Here is an 18,908-nt window from a genome sequence, read left to right on the forward strand (position 1 = left end):
TTGGTGGAAACTCTACAGCAGATAAAGACAGCGCTCACAAGGTCAGAACAACGCTCTCACTCCCCAGCGTTTCAAGAGAGTAGGTTCCATCGCAGGTAAACTGAACACTTTGCACGTGGCTCCACTGACTATCGAACAAGAGTCAAATTATGTCGAACAATTGGAACAATATTTACTGGCACATGGGATCCACGATGAAAATCGAAGTCAGGCTTCTTTTTAGCAACAGTCAGTCCACAAGTGTATCGTTTAGTTCAACAATTGAACCTTGAGCAGTTCCCTCACGATCTCTCATTTACCCATATTAAGGGCTGCCTTTCTGAACACATTGGCGCACAAATACACATCACCTCGGCCCGTCAGACTTTTTTTTTCTTGTCGAAAGTCATCTGGTCAGATTTATTGGGAATGGGTTACGATGCTCCACGGTCTCTCCCGCGATCGTAAATTCCAGTGCGCCAACGTGGTCTGCAAGCAGGCTTTCTTCGTTTATTTGCGAACGCCTTCGGGATGAAATTTTGAAGTTACAGGACCCGTCCCTCGACATCTGTCTGCCGATCATTCGCGTGTTGAACAGTCTCACCGGCTACAATTACCCCGCCTTGATCCAGCTGTTTTTGCGGCTCGCCAGTTGCCTAACGCCGAGTTGGAGTTGCGTCGATCCGTTGGTCCATCCCGTGACTGGAAGTCTGTCACCTGGTTTCCATCCTGTCCAGACTGTTTCCAGTCTCACCAACGGTTGGAGCGTCCCCATCGGCGAGCAAGATACATGGCTTGCTGCCGAGCGGGCCATATCGCCGTGGTGTGTCAAAAACATTGCGTAAATGCCATGCTTCCTGCAGATGCACAGGCTTGTCACAAATCATCACCTCAGGACCTGGAAGCCTCGCATTCCATTGATGGCCTAGTATTCTCCCTCATTCCCCTGTCGGGTGACCGTTTTCTCCTTTCCTTGGGGGTCGCGCATATTCCGATGGTCTTCCAAATTGACACGCCGTCATCCATTTCCATTATGGATGGTACCCCATATCAACACTTCGACTCGCGGACTTTAACCCTATACACTCGCGCCTTGTGCAGTTTCAGTAACCACTCTATATTAGTCGACGGTGTTTTTTCCTCACAAATATCTTACAACGGTCGTTCCTTCACCACTCAGTTTTTAGTGGTCGGACCCCCTGGCGCTACAAACCTTCTGAGTGTGGACATTTTTGGTCGTCTAGGTTTATCAGTGCATGACGTGGTACAGGCGGTGTCGATCCCCTTATCGAATACCCTCCTTCCCCCGTTGCTCAGCAAATATGAAACGTTGTTCCCATCCTCCACGCCAGGGGTGAAGGGTTTCACTACGCATGTTCAGCTTCTTCCCTCTGCTGTTCCTCGTTTCTTTAAGGACCACCCGGCCGCCTATGTTCTCTGAGACCGGCTCCAGGTGGAACTTCGCCGCTTACAAGATGAAGGTATCCTTTCTCCCGTCGAGCACAGCCGCTGGGCGGTGACTATCGTGATAGTCGAGAAGCCAAACGGTGCTTTACGCACCTGTGGTGATTTTAAGGTTACGGTCAAATGGTTCTGAGCACTATGGGACTTAGCACCTGAGGTCGTCAGTCCCCTAGAACTTAGAACTACTTAAACCTAACTAACCTAAGGACATCACACACATCCATGACCGAGGCAGGATTCGAACCTGCGACCGTAGAAGCAGCGCAGTCCCGGACTGAAGCGCCTAGAACCGCTCGACCACAGCGGCCGGCAAGGTCATGGTTAATTCTCAGTCCGTCATCGATGCATATCCTGTCCCATTGGTGGATGACATACTCAAACGTCTTGCGGGCTCGGATGTTTTCGCCAAAATTGAATTGCTGCATGCTTATTTGCAACTGCCGTTGGACGAGGAATCGCAGCAGATCCTAGTCATCAATACCCCGTGTGGCCTTCTCCGATACAACCGCCTCCCGTTTGGAATTGCCAGCGCCCCCCACCATTTTCCAACGTTATTTGTAACACCTCACAAGCCAGGTGCCCAGTTCAGCCAATTATCTATACGATACCATTGTGGGCAGCTCCTTTGCGGTAGACCGTGCGGACAAGCTGGATCGGCTGTTTCAGGTTTTTTTTCTGAGGCTAACCTCTACTGCTGGAGAGAAAAGTGTGACATTTTTGCTCAAGAGGTCAATTATCTTAGGTTCACGATTGATGCCCGCGGCTTACACCTCTAAGGAGTATTTTGAGGTCATACAAAACCTCCCTCCTCCTACCAATGTGAAGCAGCTGCAATCGTTCCTCGGTCAAATCAACTATTATCGGCGTTTTATACCCTGCGCTGCCGAGATTTTGGCGCCCCTGACTCGGTTATTGTGCAAGGATGCATATTGGGTTTGGGATAGGGCTTGTGAGCAGGCCTCCACCCGTCCCAAGTCAGCTCTCTCCCGCCCTCCTTGTCCAGCTGCTTACGGTCTTTCCTTGCCCCTCATCGCCGCCACTGATGCCTCGGGCTATGGCGTGGGCGTGGTCCTCTTTCAAGTGGTCGACGGCATTGACTTTTTTGGTTTCCGCATCCAAAAGATTTCCTGACACTCAAACCAAATATAGTCAAATTGAAAAGGAAGCTTTTTACCGCCTGTTGTTATCTTTTCAGCTACCGACAATTCTAGTATTTAATTAATCGTAATCTTTTATTGCCATCCTGTTATGAAATTACTCTAATGTCTTAGGCTATAAGGCACCAGTGTTTGAAAACGACCAACTTTGATTGTAAATATTCTCATCTCAGTTGTCTAGATCCTATCGCTGACTTAAACGTGCTTACGCTACTTGCTATTTATTTTCACTATCCTTTTTTACAGTTACATACTGAAAGTTTTCCTCGGTTAATGGTAACTCAGGGACTGGAATTTATTTTTAAACAGTGAAGGTTTACTTTTCTTTATTTTTAAATGTAAATACCTCACAATGACCAAACGTCGATTGTGAATGAGTGACTGCAAAAAACTAAATCCCCACACTAAGCGAGATTAACAATACAAAAGAGCTCAAAATATATCGTAATTGCAACCGCCACTTTATATCTCAACTTAAAGTTCAGATTTTCAAAATATCAGCCTCTTAAGGTTTCGGCCTTTCGCGTATCCTAAATATAATTGTTATTCAACACTCTCACTACAGAAATAATGGTAGGTTGGAATTTTGTCTCTGAAGCGGTTCAGCAAGGGCAATGTTGTCTCAGTGGTTACGTTCACCTCCGATCCGTATGTTCCTGGGCTTGATTCGCCGATCAAGAAAAGCTTCTGGAGTAATGTTCGATAAGCAATTACTCCGCATACACAACACGTTACTACTTCGTAGCACAACTCAATACTCAAAAAATTACACTAACGTCTTACACTCATATACCTTAGCGTGTGTTTTCATAAATCTTCCTTAACCATTTGCAACACCCAAATCCACTGTCTGTGCACTAACTAACATCACGGGCATCGTAACACGGACCACTTCAGATAAAATTACTGAAGTAAGAACTTTTAGTTTCGTCGTATTTTAAAGACTCACGAATTCTGCTGTGAAATTCTGACACAGTATACAAGTAACTCTCGACTATGCCTGTACCAACTTAAAATCACTTAACTTTTCATCAAATGTAACACAAAATACGAGGAGACCGACTCTGACAAGATTCATAAAATGTTTATACTCGACACGTGCTAAATCAGTTGCTGTATTCTTCAAACCTTTCGTTTCAAGCGCAACTCCGTCCAAGTGCAACTTCCTATACTTTTTCAAAAAATCGCCGGAAATTTCACGCTGAAGACATAATCGATAGAATTTGCTTCAGGTAGGTATCGATCATGATACTTGTAAACATGTTCTAACTCACATGCAGTAACACATATGTCGTCTTACCGACTGAAGCTCACTATCTCTTCAGCTACTCAATAGTAACCGACTCAAAACTACTTCAGTACCATAGATGAATCATTAATTCAGACAAAATGTAGGGCTCTACCATTATTTCGTAACATTTAAAATATACAATCTCATGGTCATCGGTTACACATCGAGTGGATGATCTCGGAGGCGCCCAAGCTCTGCTGTCGGCCAGCGATGCGTGGATTATATGTGTCGTCTCTGTACGCATACTTGCATGGCTGGACAGTGTATACAGATTTTGTCTAGATTATCTTTGTCAACATAGGCTTTAGTTACAATGAAATGATAAATATCACATCCCGTTTTTTACTTCTGTTACAACAGATGACACGGTAAAATTAAATCGAAAACCGATACAATAATTTTGACCCGTCACAGTATATTGTGTTTTCTGGTCGAAATTAAGGGAATATACATTCACAGAAAACCACCTATTAATTGTATGAGAAATATTATCAACTATTTCTCCTGTTGCTGTCTCTCCTATAGTATTAATTATAGTACTTGTGGCATCTGCTCATGCTCATGCTGTATGTGACGTTTCTGACGCATCGCGTGTCGCCTTCTTCAGAGGAGGGCGAGATATGCACCGTGGGGATGCCTGGGAGACCGCTGCCCACAGCCATCTGCGGTCCAGGCCTCAGCTGCTACAGCGCTGACACCGCAGACGAAGACGCCGAGCCCGTCTGCAGAGCCAGTGAGTAACGCGCGCAAGTAGACATTTTACTCGCATTGTTCACGTTCAAAGACTGCACCGAAACTTGTAAAACAATGCACGCGAAAAATCGGGCAAGACGATGAACTTAAGCTTTTGTTATATTTCCTGACTTTAGTGCTCCCCAGAATCTTGGCAGAATCTTCTTACAAGTGTCTACTTCAAAGTATACTTAAAAACTCATTTCCCAAGCTCGGGACTCCTTACCCAAGCGTGCGTTGGAGTTGACGAACAGGGTCGCGTAGAATGACGAACCAAGACAGCAATTCACTTCAGCAACAAGTAATATTCATTTTTCATCTCAGCTGAATTTTGGTGACACAGAATACTAAATATAGTGAGTTGAGAGGAATAAAAACTTCGTAGTATATCGACAACTCTAGGGCAATAATATTTACTTTAATGTGATGAACGATGATGATGAAGTCCCATACTCGGTGACAGAGCGTAGAGGAACGATGCGGGAGACCCGCACCGCCATACTAGGCAACGTCCTAATGGAGGTGGTTTGCCATTCCCTTCCTCCGTACTTTAATGTAGGCTGGGCGTAATTACTGAAATCTTAAGTTACGTTGATAGAATGGGAACACTGATACTCAACCTCTTCATACCACCTTTCTTTACATACCTAGACATAGGGGATTTTGTGTTTTCTGTAGAATTTACACTCGTTTTAGTTTCCACAACTTCAGCAATCATATCAGTCACTGATTGCGTGACACAGCTCTGTCTCTTCATTGTTATTTTGTGTATTCTTCTCGTGCTACTGACACGTACAAAACTATCCATTAAGCAATAAAACTGTCAATTAATTAATTAAAAAAAGTGTGAGATGTTTAATAAACGATCGGTAAGTTGACGACCTCGTAAAAAACAAGTTGAGGAGGAAGTCGACGATCGTCATCTTGTGATCCTTCTAATTCATCACCTTAGTGTAGATATTTTTAATTCAAACTACATGCCAAGAAAAACTTATCGGAAAATAAAATTATGCATCAACTGAAATAATTCGAGTGCACTTCACAGATATCACATGAATAAATTAGAGATACTTTTTCCACACCCGCTATTGCTCGCGAGGTATCATCAAAAACTTAGGTGCAGTGGGCTCAAAAACACCGTTTCCATTACTGCAAACTATTGGCCTGCTGATTGAAGGGATAAAAATTTGACCTTGACAAATACATAGCTAATTACTAGGGTTCTCTGATGTAGGCACAAGACCTTCATGAAGCATAATTGTCGACAGTTATCAAATTAGGCATGGCGTCCTTTTTGTCATCTTACCCGAATTTCCTCCAGTTGTACTCCTGGTATAGCTTGTGAAAAGGCGAACACGTTGAAGAAAACGTGAGAGTAAAATGAACATTTTAACAGGGATTATGTAAATAAGAATTCAAGAAGGTGATTAGCTCCTTTTATTTTTTAACGGTCTTAACATCGGGGCACAGCTGTTTCTTTTCCGGTTTCCCAATAGCGCTACAATGTTCCAGTTGATTATGTTTTATATCATTTCAATTTTTCACATGTTAAAAAATCATACCAGCTCATAACAGCGTGTCTGAATTACAAATTACACATTTGAGTGATGAACACGCAATACCTCGATGAAAGTAATCAGCAAGGCAATCAGGACTTGTAGTCTTACCACTGTTTCGTTCCTTGGATATTCCAAAATGATTTCCACTTATTTCTTTCCCTCAGTACTTAACATCTTTTATATGCTCTTTCAGGAAAATTCATTTATTATGTTTTTATAGAGTAGTATATCAGTGATTTATTTGCTGTTTTGTTGTAGGCCAACCTTCCTTGACTATGTAGTCTATCTTCTAATTATCGTGAACTCTAATTAATGCATTGGATGATTACTTGAGCTCCTCGCTATACTACAGTACTAATCAATTGCACTGAACATAATTTTAACAATACCTAATGTGTTTAAATGTTTCTATGAAGATATAGCTTGAATAACTCAGTAGCATAACTTTCAGAGATTCGTTAGTAAGAACACAACATTTATGGTCTACAGTTCACTATCAGTATAATTGTATTACCCACCAAAGCTCTCATAGAGGAAAATGACTTCGTTATGCAATCGTAAACTGCAGAATTACCTCTTTCTACTTGATATTTGTCTGTATTTACATGGCACCAATTTTCTGAAGGGGTACAAGGTTTCAGTACACAAACAATTTTGACTACGGTACTGTTCGTGATGTGTGGCTTCTGAGAATTCACTATGGTTGAGGACCATAACAGTCAGAGTCTGTAAATGTCGGGGCAAGCAGTGAAAGAGGGTTTTGATACGTTTCTGTGCGACCTCCCTCCACGGAGGTTGTGTACGAGCCCACAAAATATCAACAAGCTTGCTGGAAGATTGTCGCGAACCAGTTGCTGTCGAGTGAGATGCCAGATGCGCAAAACGTGCAATATAGAATCGAACGTGCAGCAAGCAGGGAAAAGAAAAGTATCTGACGTTCTTCGAATAGGATTTCCTCCTCACACGTGGTTGGATGTTATCATACTGAAGTATGTCAAGCAAAATTTCCTGTAGGAGTGGCAAGACTACGAGTTCTATTACTTCTCAGATGTAACTGCTGTTCTGTGGAGATTGGCCTCAGCACATTCAAGTTGAGGTCGTACGTCTTACCCAATGGCACTCAACACCGTCACACCTGGATGCTGACAAACATCGGCAACTGCGGTAGCGCCTCACACATAAGCGATGTTGGGCAGGTTGAAGCGGGTTTCGCGATATATGGAGAGCAAAATATAGTTAAACAAGGTTATGTGCATAGCATCGTCTGTTGTAGGCTTACGGACACCTGGAATGGATGGTAAGTGAGGAAGGAAGAAATAAAACTCGGGGAAAATCTTTCTCACCTGGACTAAATCGGTTTTACCTTCCTTATATTTGGTTGGTAGCATTATAGTAACAAGACTGATATATAAGGTGGACTCGCTAAATACCAGTACATAAAATTCACCAACATAATGTGAAATACACACATCAAAAAAAGCTTTTCATCGCCCCATTTCATAGAGCTCCTGAAGATAGACGTTGACTGTGGATATTTTATCGCAGACACAGTCCCTTTGACTGTTCAGAGATGTCACTAAACTCGCCCAAAGATATAAATAACCATGAATAAGCAGCGCCTATTAGACGGAGGGGGTCCGACAGTCGATCAGTTCCAGTCATTACACCAGGAAGCAGGTACAGGGCTCGTGTTGTCTGTAGTTCAGCCATAACTAGACAGTCAATAACGATGTTGTTCGTACTTGGAAGACATACAGAAAGACAAGAACTGTCGATGACATGCCTCTCTCAGGCCGCCCATCGGCTACTACTGCAGTGGATGACCGCTACCTACGGATTGTGGCTCGGAGGATCGCTGACAGCAACGCCACCAAGTTGAATAATGCTACTCGTGCAGCCACAGGACGTCATGTTGCGATTCAAACTGTGCACAATAGGCTGCATGATGCGCTACTTCACTCCCGACGTCCATGGCGAGGTTCATCTTTGCACCACGACACCATGCAGCGCGGTACAGATAGGCCCAACAACATGCCGAATGGACCGCTCAGGACTGGTATCACGTTCTCTTTACCGATGAGTGTCGCATATGCCTTCAACTAGGCAGTCGTCGAAGACGTGTTTTGCGGCAACCCGGTCAGGCTGAACACCTTAGACACACTGTCCAGCGAGTGCAGCAAGGTGGAGGTTCGCTGCTGTTTTGGGGTGACGTTATGTGGTGCCGACGTACACTGGCAGTCATGGAAGACGCCGTAACGGCTGTACGATACATCAATGCCATCCTCCGACCGATAGTGCAACCATATCGGCAGCATACTGGAGAGGCATTCGTCTTCATGGACGACAATTCGCGCCCGCGTCGTGCATCCTTCAGGATAACGACATCGCTCGACTTGAGGGGCCAGCATGTTCTCCAGAGATGAACCGCATCCAACATGCCTGGGACAGATTGAAAAGGGCTGTTTATGGACGACGTCACCCACCAACCACACTGAGGGATCTACGCCGAAGCGCCGTTGAGGAGTGGAATAATCTGGACCAACAGTGCCTTGATGAACTTGTGGACAGTATGCCACGACGAATACAGCCGTGCATCAATGCAGGACGACGTGTTACTGGGTATGAGTGGTACCGGTGTGTACAGCAATCTGGACCACCACCTCTGAAGGTCTCGCCGCATGAAATGTGTGAGCAATAAATAAAGCGGAAATGATGTTTAGGTTGATCTCTATTCCAATTTTCTGTACAGGTTCCGGAACTCTCGGAACCGAACTGATGCAAACTTTCTTTTAATGTGTGTATATTAGCATTGGAGGTATTAAGAAGCAACATACGTTATTCATGAGACATTAGTGCAAGAAGTAAGGAAATAATTGACCCACTATTCGTATACCTGAGCTTCAATTCCACAAAGTCCGCTTAAAATCCCTTGATAGTTGGCACTGCGCGCTCTGGAGATGGTTTCCTCCAATCAGAGGGATCAGTGTCACGCATGAACCATTCACTGCTGCCAAATAACCACAACAGTTGGTCAGTTCACTTTCAATTCCTTGCCGGCATTCTACTTTGATGTGTTTGGATCCTGAATCTTGGTTCTGGCCCTTTCATTTTGTGTTTCATCACAGACAATAACCACACCAAAACACACAATACACATAACACATGCATACATTTCATACAAAGCTCTAACAAAGCACTACTGGATACCTCCGCACAAAACGTGATTCAGCGTCACATTCACAGAGATCTGCTTGCTTTAGATAAGTTTCGCACGACGAAGCTTCGCTACAGTTTGTCGTTGCGAATGTATCACCGCAGTCATGGATATAACCACAGTCCACTGAAAATTAATTGATAGTTGACACGTCACTTTCCTCTACATTGCCGCCACATCAGCTGTGTCCAGCGCTCGGTTATAGGTGACCCACAAACACGGCAGGTCACTTCACAAATACCGCTAACTTGTAACACGGAGTAATGTTGCAAGTGCCAGCAGAGGTATGACAGAAATGCGAGATCCTCTGTCGACAGCTGACTTTCAGTGACCAATGACTGAACGACACGTTTCGTATCTCTGAATTCAAACCCATGCCCTGAGCTAACCACAACCTCGTGATGTGCAATGTATCTGAGAAAACGGCGATCAGCTGTCTGTGGCAGAACTAAATTCACAGACGTTTCGTTCAAGGCGATTAAAGCTAACCTCCATGAGCAAACTCAAAACAGAGAAATCTCAATTCCAGGGCTAAAAGCGAACTGTAATTTCTCGATGACATTAGTTATCTGAAACTATCCTCACATTGGCTACAAGAGCCGCCACATTACCAACGGATAAGCAGTCCTGGTTGGCACTAGGATGCAGATTATAGGCGGCACAGCCAGATTCCAAACGAAAAAAAGAGAGGTAGAAAGAAAAACGATATCAAAAACAAAGGTCAGCACTATGCTGAAAAGGATGTAGCAAATTATTAGAAATAAAACAAATTGCATTTAAACCAATTACCTGAATAGAAATAATAATCCTACTCTTTTGTCTAGACTTATAAAATAAAAAATTCGTTGCATTTTGACGAGATTCGAACCTATGACCATTTACACGTCAGTTTTATATCGTAACTGTTGCGCGATGCCACAATATTGGATTAAATATAGTTCCATTAAAATTACTTGATAGTTGACAGCTCGTGTGTTACAGTTGCTTTGCTCCTATCAGAACCCTAAACGTCACGCCCGAACCGTTCGTCGATGCCAAACTGTCACAACAGTTGGTCAGTTCATTTTCAATTCCTTGCCTGGCATTCCGCATCCTAAATTGTGAGTCTGGTCCTTTTCTTTTGTATTTCGTCACAGACGATAACCACTCCAAAACACACAACAAGGCCAATGATGCTAATGAAATACACAAGTTTCGCACACAGCACTAACAAAACACTAGAGGATACTTCCGTACAAGAGGCGATTCAGTGTTAAATGTACAGTTATCAGAATCACAGAGATCTGCTTATTTTAGATAAGCTTCACAGGACGAAGCTTCGGCGTGAAGCGGTCTTTTTGTAACCTACAACTTGTCGTTGCCACTAGATCACCGCAGTTATACATACAACAACTTAATCCAATACTCTTGCTTGAAGCAATGGTTAGCGCATAAACCTAACATGTAGAAGGTTGCAAGTTCGAATCTCATCAAACTGCAACGAATTTTTTTGTTTCTAAATCTAATCAAAAGATTTAGATTACTGTTTTTATTCAAGTAATTGGTCTAATTGTAATACTTCATTTGTAATTTTCATCACACCTCTGACTTTATTTATTTTCTCATGTTTTTCTCTCTGCCTTTCCTTTTTCGTTTGGAATTGGCTGTGTCGCCTACAGTCTGCATCCAAGTGCCAACAACTACTACTCATCGGTTGGTAATGTGGCGGCACGTATAGACAGTGTGAGGATAGTTTCAGATCACCAACGACAGTGAGAAATTACAATTTCCTTTTAGCGCTGAAGCTCATACATCTCTGTCTAGAGTATGCTCTTAGAGGTTGGCCTTAATCGCCTTGAACAAAGAGATCGTGATTTTAGTTGTACCGCAGACTGCTGACCACCGTTTTCTTGGATACACTGCCCATCATGAGGCTGTGGTTGGCTTAGGACATGAGTTCAAATTCAAGGGTACAAAATGTGCCGTCTGCCGGAGTTCAGTCATTGATCACATAAAATCACCTGTCCTCAGCCGGCCGCTGGTGGCTGAGCGGTTCTAGGCGCTTCAGTCTGGAACGGCGCGACCGCTACGGTCGCAGGTTCGAATCCTGCCTCCGGCATGGATGCGTGTGATGTCCTTAGGTTAGTTAGGTTTAAGTAGTTCTAAGGTCTAGGGGACTGATGACCTCAGATGTTAAGTCCCATAGTGCTCAGAACCATTTGAACCATTTTTGAACCTGTCGTCAGAATATCTCGCATTTATGTCATACCTCCACTGGCACTTGCTACATTTCTCCGTGTTACACATTAACAGAGCCGGCCGCGGTGGTCTCGCGGTTCTAGGCGCGCAGTCCGGAACCGTGCGACCGCTACGTCGCAGGTTCAAATCCTACCTCGGGCATGGATGTGTGTGATGTGCTCAGGTTAGTTAGGTTTAAGTAGTTCTAAGTTGTAAGGGACTGATGACCACAGCAGTTGGTTCCCATTTTTGAACCTGTCGTCAGAGTATCTCGCATTTCTGTCATGCCACCACTGGCACTTGCTACATTTGTCCGTGTTACACATTAACAGAGCCGGCCGCGGTGGTCTCGCGGTTCTAGGCGCGCAGTCCGGAAACATGCGATTGCTACGTTCGCAGGTTCGAATCCTGCCTCGGGCATGGATGTGTGTGATGTCCTTAGTTTAGTTAGGTTTAAGTAGTTCTAAGTTCTATGGGACTGATGACCACAGCAGTTGAGTCCCATAGTGCTCAGAGCCATTTGAACCATTTTGAACATTAACAGAATTTGTGAAGTCGCCTGCCGTTTCATTTTTCTCCTTAATTGTCATTTCCATTCCCCATCAGGGGCGGGCTGGCAGCAGCATAAACGCTGCTCTTCAGCCAAGAGACATAAACAGACAGGACGACATTTAAAAACATTATAAAGTAGATAACAAGGCGGAATATAGAAACAAGAAAGGGGGAACAGAAGAAAAGAATGCATACAAAACAGTGACTGTAAATAGGAGATAAAAATCAGAAAAAGTATGTTACACAAAAAACACATACACTACATTAAAAGGCACCAGGCAAAGTACGGCCGGAGCACAGAAGTTCGTAGAACCAATAAATCAGCCATGTGATGGACAGCATAGCAAGGAACTGCTATGGACGAAAAACAGGTCGAGTGCACAATTAATCCCACATCACTAGATGAAACTGTATAACAGCACCGAAACACAACACTAATGCAGCACACTGATAACGAATAAAAACGTGGGAGGATCTGCAGGGGGGGTGGGGGGGGGGGGGTGGACAAGGGAAATGGGAAGAAGGGGAAAGGAGGTGGGAGGAGGGGAGAGAAAAGGGATGAGGTGGGGGGCGCGCCGAAGGAGGGCTGGGGAGGGAAGGGATGGGAGAGGAAAACAGCTGAGGAGGGGGTGCAGGGACTCAGGAAGGGAAGGAGGAAAATCCACTATGGGAGAAGGATGGGAGAGGAAAAAGGGGGGCCATGGGGAGGGTCACCCACCGTGTTTGTGTGTCACCTATAACTGAGTGGTATAAAGGAGCTGATGTGGCAACACTGTAGTGGTAAGTGACAAAAGCCATCAAGTAATTTTAATCGGACTATAGTACCATTCTTCACAACAGGTGCTCGACACAAAACTACCCGTGATGGCTGGGTGTTGTGTGATGTACTTAGGTTAGTTAGGTTTAAGTAGTTCTAAATTCTAGGGGACTGATGACCATAGATGTTAAGTCCCATAGTGCTCAGAGCCATTTGAATCATTTTTTTTAACAAAGCTACCAGCAAATTTAATTGATGTGCTTCCAGCTGAGAGAGGCTATGTAACCATTATACACAAAATCATGACGTAAGATGGAGTTGATGTTCTCTCTCACATAGACGGTATGTTCAGACCCATTCGCAATACACTGAGTTCTAGGTCACAGGAGTCATCAGTAAAATTAGTGTATTGAGGATGTGTCACAGAAAATCGAAAGTAGAATAAGGGTTAATGCAGAACATTATAATAGCAAGGCATTCCCTACGCCCAAGAACCACAGCACGTGACTCTGTCTAGACCTACATACTTCCAATTCAGAAATTCCGATGTGAGTGCTCTAAAGCAAGAAACCGATCCTTTCAAACTGTTGCCAGCCAAATGTGACTGATTGCCGCTGCAAAGAGCGCTGCAAGACATTGCTGACACTCTGACACATGTCAGTACAAGACATACCATCGATCAACTCACGTTTGCATGTTGGGAAATTTTACTGCATCTCACACTAAGTATGGAAAGGAGTGTAATAGCAGTCTCACTTAAATTATTTAAGAATTATTGTTATTTATTTTCAACTCTACCTTCAAACTGGTTCTACAGAGCTCCTGGATTTTATCTTCATTAGAGATAAACAGCGCTTTGCCATCACTAAAAAGAAGGTGCTTCATGTACGTTCTGTTAATACATATTCTGTCTTCTTTTTCTCAGTTCAAGAATCTGATGCCCTAAGAGAACTAAGAAAAGCTTTGGCAGTTTGGAATCTTAATGGCTTGCCACACTCCAGATTATATATCAGTCTTCTTGAATGATGTTCTGGATTAAACACCAAATACCTCCACAATGTAATAAGTAATGAGGGCAAGACATACCGATGATTGCTTCCATCAGTCTAACGAGAATTATATTCGAGAGGAATAGACTATATTCTGAAATCATTTTTCGCTCTCTACCTCCTGTTTCTCATTGTCCTCAAAAGCAGAAATAGTACTCAATGTATTTCCTGCTCTCATCACAGACCTCTGAGTGAAACACACGTCCTTACACAGCACAAAGTTCGCAAAGATAAGATAACCAATGGGAGCAAGTAAAACAAACTATTCTTATTTAGGCACACAGACCCGTAAAGGATTCGAACATCAATAGCAATGACAGTTGCAATCATAAACAGCACACTGTTACAAAGGCCCTGCAAAGCCACTTAGGGTACCGAAAACTATTAGGTGAATTAAGGCCAGAAGTTGTTTGCACGAAATAAATGCGTCCTGCACCTGGAGTGTAGAAAGTGAGTTTCGCCTGTGTAATTTTTGGTGTAGCCAGTGAGTCTGCCTGTCTTTCCCCACAGTGAACACGACCTGCACGCGCGAACAGAAGGCTTACGACAGTGACGAAGCGTCAGCATCGCTGGGAATCGCCGCTTGGAGGCCGCGTTGCGACGGCGATGGATTCTACGCGCCTGCACACTGTGTCCCCAATGGCGTGTAAGTATCAAAGTGTCATCCCCCTATACTGTAGCTTTAACGAGGAAGTAAATTAGTCACTCGCCAAATGGAGTATATTCGTAAATCAAAAATCCATGTTGATAAACTGTATACGTCGTCAATATCACAATGCTTCTGGTGTTCCTCAGGGTTCCATCTCGGAACCGCTAGTGTTCCCTGTAGGAGTTCAATTTTTTTTTAATACGTGACAAACAGAAGCACTTATACGAGGGTTGGAACTTTAATAGTGGCAACTATTTATTTACAGCTCGTACAAAATACACTCCTGGAAAGTGAAATAAGAACACCGTCAATTCATTGTCCCAGGAAGGGGAAACTTTATTGACACATTCCTGGGGTCAGATACGTCACATGATCACACTGACAGAACCACAGGCACATAGACACAGGCAACAGAGCATGCACAATGTCGGCACTAGTACAGTGTATATCCACCTTTCGCAGCAATGCAGGCTGCTATTCTCCCATGGAGACGATCGTAGAGATGCTGGATGTAGTCCTGTGGAACGGCTTGCCATGCCATTTCCACCTGGCGCCTCACTTGGACCAGCGTTCGTGCTGGACGTGCAGACCGCGTGATACGACGCTTCATCCAGTCCCAAACATGCTCAATGGGGGACAGATCCGGAGATCTTGCTGGCCAGGGTGGTTGACTTACACCTTCTAGAGCACGTTGGGTGGCACGGGATACATGCGGACGTGCATTGTCCTGTTGGAACAGCAAGTTCCCTTGTCGGTCTAGGAATGGTAGAACGATGGGTTCGATGACGGTTTGGATGTACCGTGCACTATTCTGTGTCCCCTCGATGATCACCAGAGGTGTACGGCCAGTGTAGGATATCGCTCCCCACACCATGATGCCGGGTGTTGACCTTGTGTGCCTCGGTCGTATGCAGTCCTGATTGTGGCGCTGACCTGCACGGCGCCAAACACGCATACGACCATCATTGGCACCAAGGCAGAAGTGACTCTCATCGCTGAAGACGACACGTCTCCATTCGTCCCTCCATTCACGCCTGTCGCGACACCACTGGAGGCAGGCTGCACGATATTGGGGCGTGAGCGGAAGACGGCCTAACGGGGTGCGGGACCGTAGCCCAGCTTCATGGAGACGGTTGCGAATGGTCCTCGCCGATACCCCAGGAGCAACAGTGTCCCTAATTTGCTGGGAAGTGGCGGTGCGGTCCCCTACGGCACTGCGTAGGATCCTACGTTCTTGGCGTGCATCCGTGCGTCGCTGCGGTCCGGTCCCAGGTCGACGGGCACGTGCACCTTCCGCCGACCACTGGCGACAACATCGATGTACTGTGGAGACCTCACGCCCCACGTGTTGAGCAATTCGGCGGTACGTCCACCCGGCCTCCCGCATGCCCACTATACGCCCTCGCTCAAAGTCCGTCAACTGCACATACGGTTCACGTCCACGCTGTCGCGGCATGCTACCAGTGTTAAAGACTGCGATGGAGCTCCGTATGCCACGGCAAACTGGCTGACACTGACGGCGGCGGTGCACAAATGCTGCGCAGCTAGCGCCATTCGACGGCCAACACCGCGGTTCCTGGTGTGTCCGCTGTACCGTGCGTGTGGTCATTGATTGTACAGCCCTCTCGCAGTGTCCGGAGTAAGTATGGTGTGTCTGACACACCGGTCAATGTGTTCTTTTTTCCATTTCCAGGAGTGTATATATGTGTTTCATCGTTTTACTGACCTTCAGAGTACTCACCATAATTGTGTATAACCCGTTGCCAGCGATGTGGAAGGCGTTGAATACTCTTAGCAGTGCCAGTTGTGGTGGCAGTTTGAGCAGCGCGGTCTATTGCCCGACGAATTTGTAGCAGTTCTGAAGCGAGTGCCGTGAAGTGTTTCCTTCAGTTTAGAAATCGAGTTGAACTCACGAGGACTTAAGACAGGAGAGTGCAGTGGGTGGTATAGCACTTGGGAGTCCCATCAGTCACACATATCAGTAACGGCTTGCACTGTACGTGCTTGAGCATTGTCCTGCAACATGATGGTCTGGTCCTGCATAAAGTTCCATCACTTCTGTCTCTAAACTGGTCGTAGGTTGTGGTTCCAAAAATGAACAGCATAGAGACAGAAGTGACTGGTGACTACTTTGAAGGTCAGTAAAACTTTGAGACACCTATCTATTTAGTACGAGCTGTAAATAAATAGTTACCACTATGAAAGTTCCACCCCTCACATTACTGTCAATCCCTGATTTATTTTCATTCACCCACTAACATTTAATTTCACACTCTACAAGAAAGCTCATAATTTTTGTAATGTATTATACTGGATAATTACGAGGGCTATTCGGAAAGTAAGGAACGATCGGTCGCGAAATGGAAACCATTACGAAAACCCGAGAAGGCTTTTCATAGACGTTTTGGGCAGTGTCTCTAGTATCCCCGTCTATCTCATCAAGACGCTACTTTCAGTTGTGAGCGCACTGTGAGCAAGTAAAGGTGCCTAGGACAACGCTGTCTCCCACCAAGTAGGAGAGCCCTCTGAGAGGCTTCGCCCACCTAACACAACTGCCACGCATTTCCTTCTTCACAGCAATTTTCAGGCGCACTCTGCAGGCGTAGTGAAGACGCTCCTGCGGCCTTTTCGATGGGAAGTGTTCGATGACCCACAACACAGCCCTAATTGGCTCGTCCTGAGTATCATCTCTGTTCACATGGAACACTGGATACGAAGACAACACTTGGGCGCAGGCTACGCGCTACAGACCAGAGTAGAGATTCATCGGAAAGCACAGGCGGCTGCCTTCTATGACAATGGTGTTGGAAATTTGGTATAACGCTCCGACAAATGTCGAAGTTGGAGCGGTGAATATGTAGAGAAGTACCTGGAAGGTGTAGCTAAAAGTGCAAAGAAAACAGTTTTGATTTTCTCTGTGGTTTCCATTTTGCGGCCAATCATTCCTTACTTTCCGAAAAACCCTGATATAAAGTCCATGAAAAGTTTTGAAAAACCGGTATAGGTAAATGGCTAAGTATATCGTAACAAATGAGAAAGACAAACTCTCGAAGCTTTTTTGAATCGCTGTGCCCCCAAGTTAATTTGGTAAATTGCTAACAGGGTCGCCACCAACAATACTTGCTCAAAATGGTGGCAAATCAGGCAGAGGAATTATTTTGCATGCTAGAATTTACCCATTTCAAATCGGTAGTGAGTATCAAAACTGTAATATACTGCCCACTCGTCTAATACAGGGTGCCTAGGAAGCTGGTTTCTCGGATCGCTAGACAACAATTCAAGCAAATCGTATTAATGGAGTATATTCCAGTAAATAAAACTGACAATACTTAACTTTGAGCATTCACAAAAGTGTGTCGCAAGCAAATGGCGACATGCAAATAATCAATGTCCTTCGGTATATACAATTTCAATGCAAGCAAAACAGTCACTGCTGTAGCGTTTGTATGACGGCTCGTCGTCCAGTCCGGCCGAGGCTAGGCGGTGCGTCGCTTATATTCTCTTCGTGTAGATGCCGCTCCAGTTGTGATGTCATCGTAGTCAGCGTACTATTGGCTGACACCGTCTCACAGCCCTCTCTGCTCTTCCATGTTTCTTCGTCGTGACGGCCCGCGTCGTTACGTCAAAACACAAAGAGCTTCCCATGGCAAGTTTTTCAAGACACCACATATTTACAACAGGAGAGTGAAGGAGCACCAAAAAATGCGAGAAGGATGGTTGCTTGGGCGATACAAAATGTCCGGGCTGATCAGGCGTGGCAGAACAGCCAATGGGCTGTGTGAGGAACGTAATGTAGCGAAGTTCCACGGAATCTGCCTGTTGAACTAGTGCACAATTACTTCGAGGATAGCGTTTATGTCCGATCTCTATTGAGATTATCGGACACTTGCGATACCACATCGTAGCAATAATTCTTGCCATCACTCCTGATCTTGTTAGGTTGGGTATGTGCAGAATTGGCCAACTGATTAAATGTGTAAGTGGCGTGAGGTTTAGACATATAGAACATTTAAAAACACTGCGAAAAATGTTTGAGTTGATCTTTCACATGCTGTATCATTCGCGGAGTTGTTATTGACCATATATCTGTACCGTTTTTTTGAAATGTTTCGTGGACTTCATATTATCCTTATATTTCAGTGCTAAAGGGAGCACGTTTGAGTGAATTTTGGCAGGAAAATTACTGCTTCTATGTAAAAAGTAAACGAAATAATGTCATGATGAAAGTCTTCAGCCCATCAGCCAGATGCATCGAAATAGTCCTTCTCATGCTCCAAGTAAATTGGTC

At 44.8% G+C, this 18,908-nt stretch overlaps 1 protein-coding gene across 2 annotated transcripts in view; it reads left to right on the plus strand.

Annotated features, from left to right (window-relative positions):
* LOC126281480 (uncharacterized) overlaps window positions 1-18,908 on the plus strand; it is a 182,637-nt gene that overhangs the window by 58,447 nt on the left and 105,282 nt on the right. For both annotated transcript variants that reach the window (XM_049980477.1, XM_049980476.1), the window contains 2 exons: window positions 4,499-4,624; window positions 14,482-14,617. In XM_049980477.1, the coding sequence (XP_049836434.1) occupies window positions 4,499-4,624; window positions 14,482-14,617 (262 nt within the window). The remainder of the gene's footprint in view (window positions 1-4,498; window positions 4,625-14,481; window positions 14,618-18,908) is intronic.

This window comes from Schistocerca gregaria, chromosome 7 (genome assembly GCF_023897955.1).
Source record: "Schistocerca gregaria isolate iqSchGreg1 chromosome 7, iqSchGreg1.2, whole genome shotgun sequence".
NCBI classification, from domain to species: Eukaryota; Metazoa; Arthropoda; class Insecta; order Orthoptera; family Acrididae; genus Schistocerca; species Schistocerca gregaria.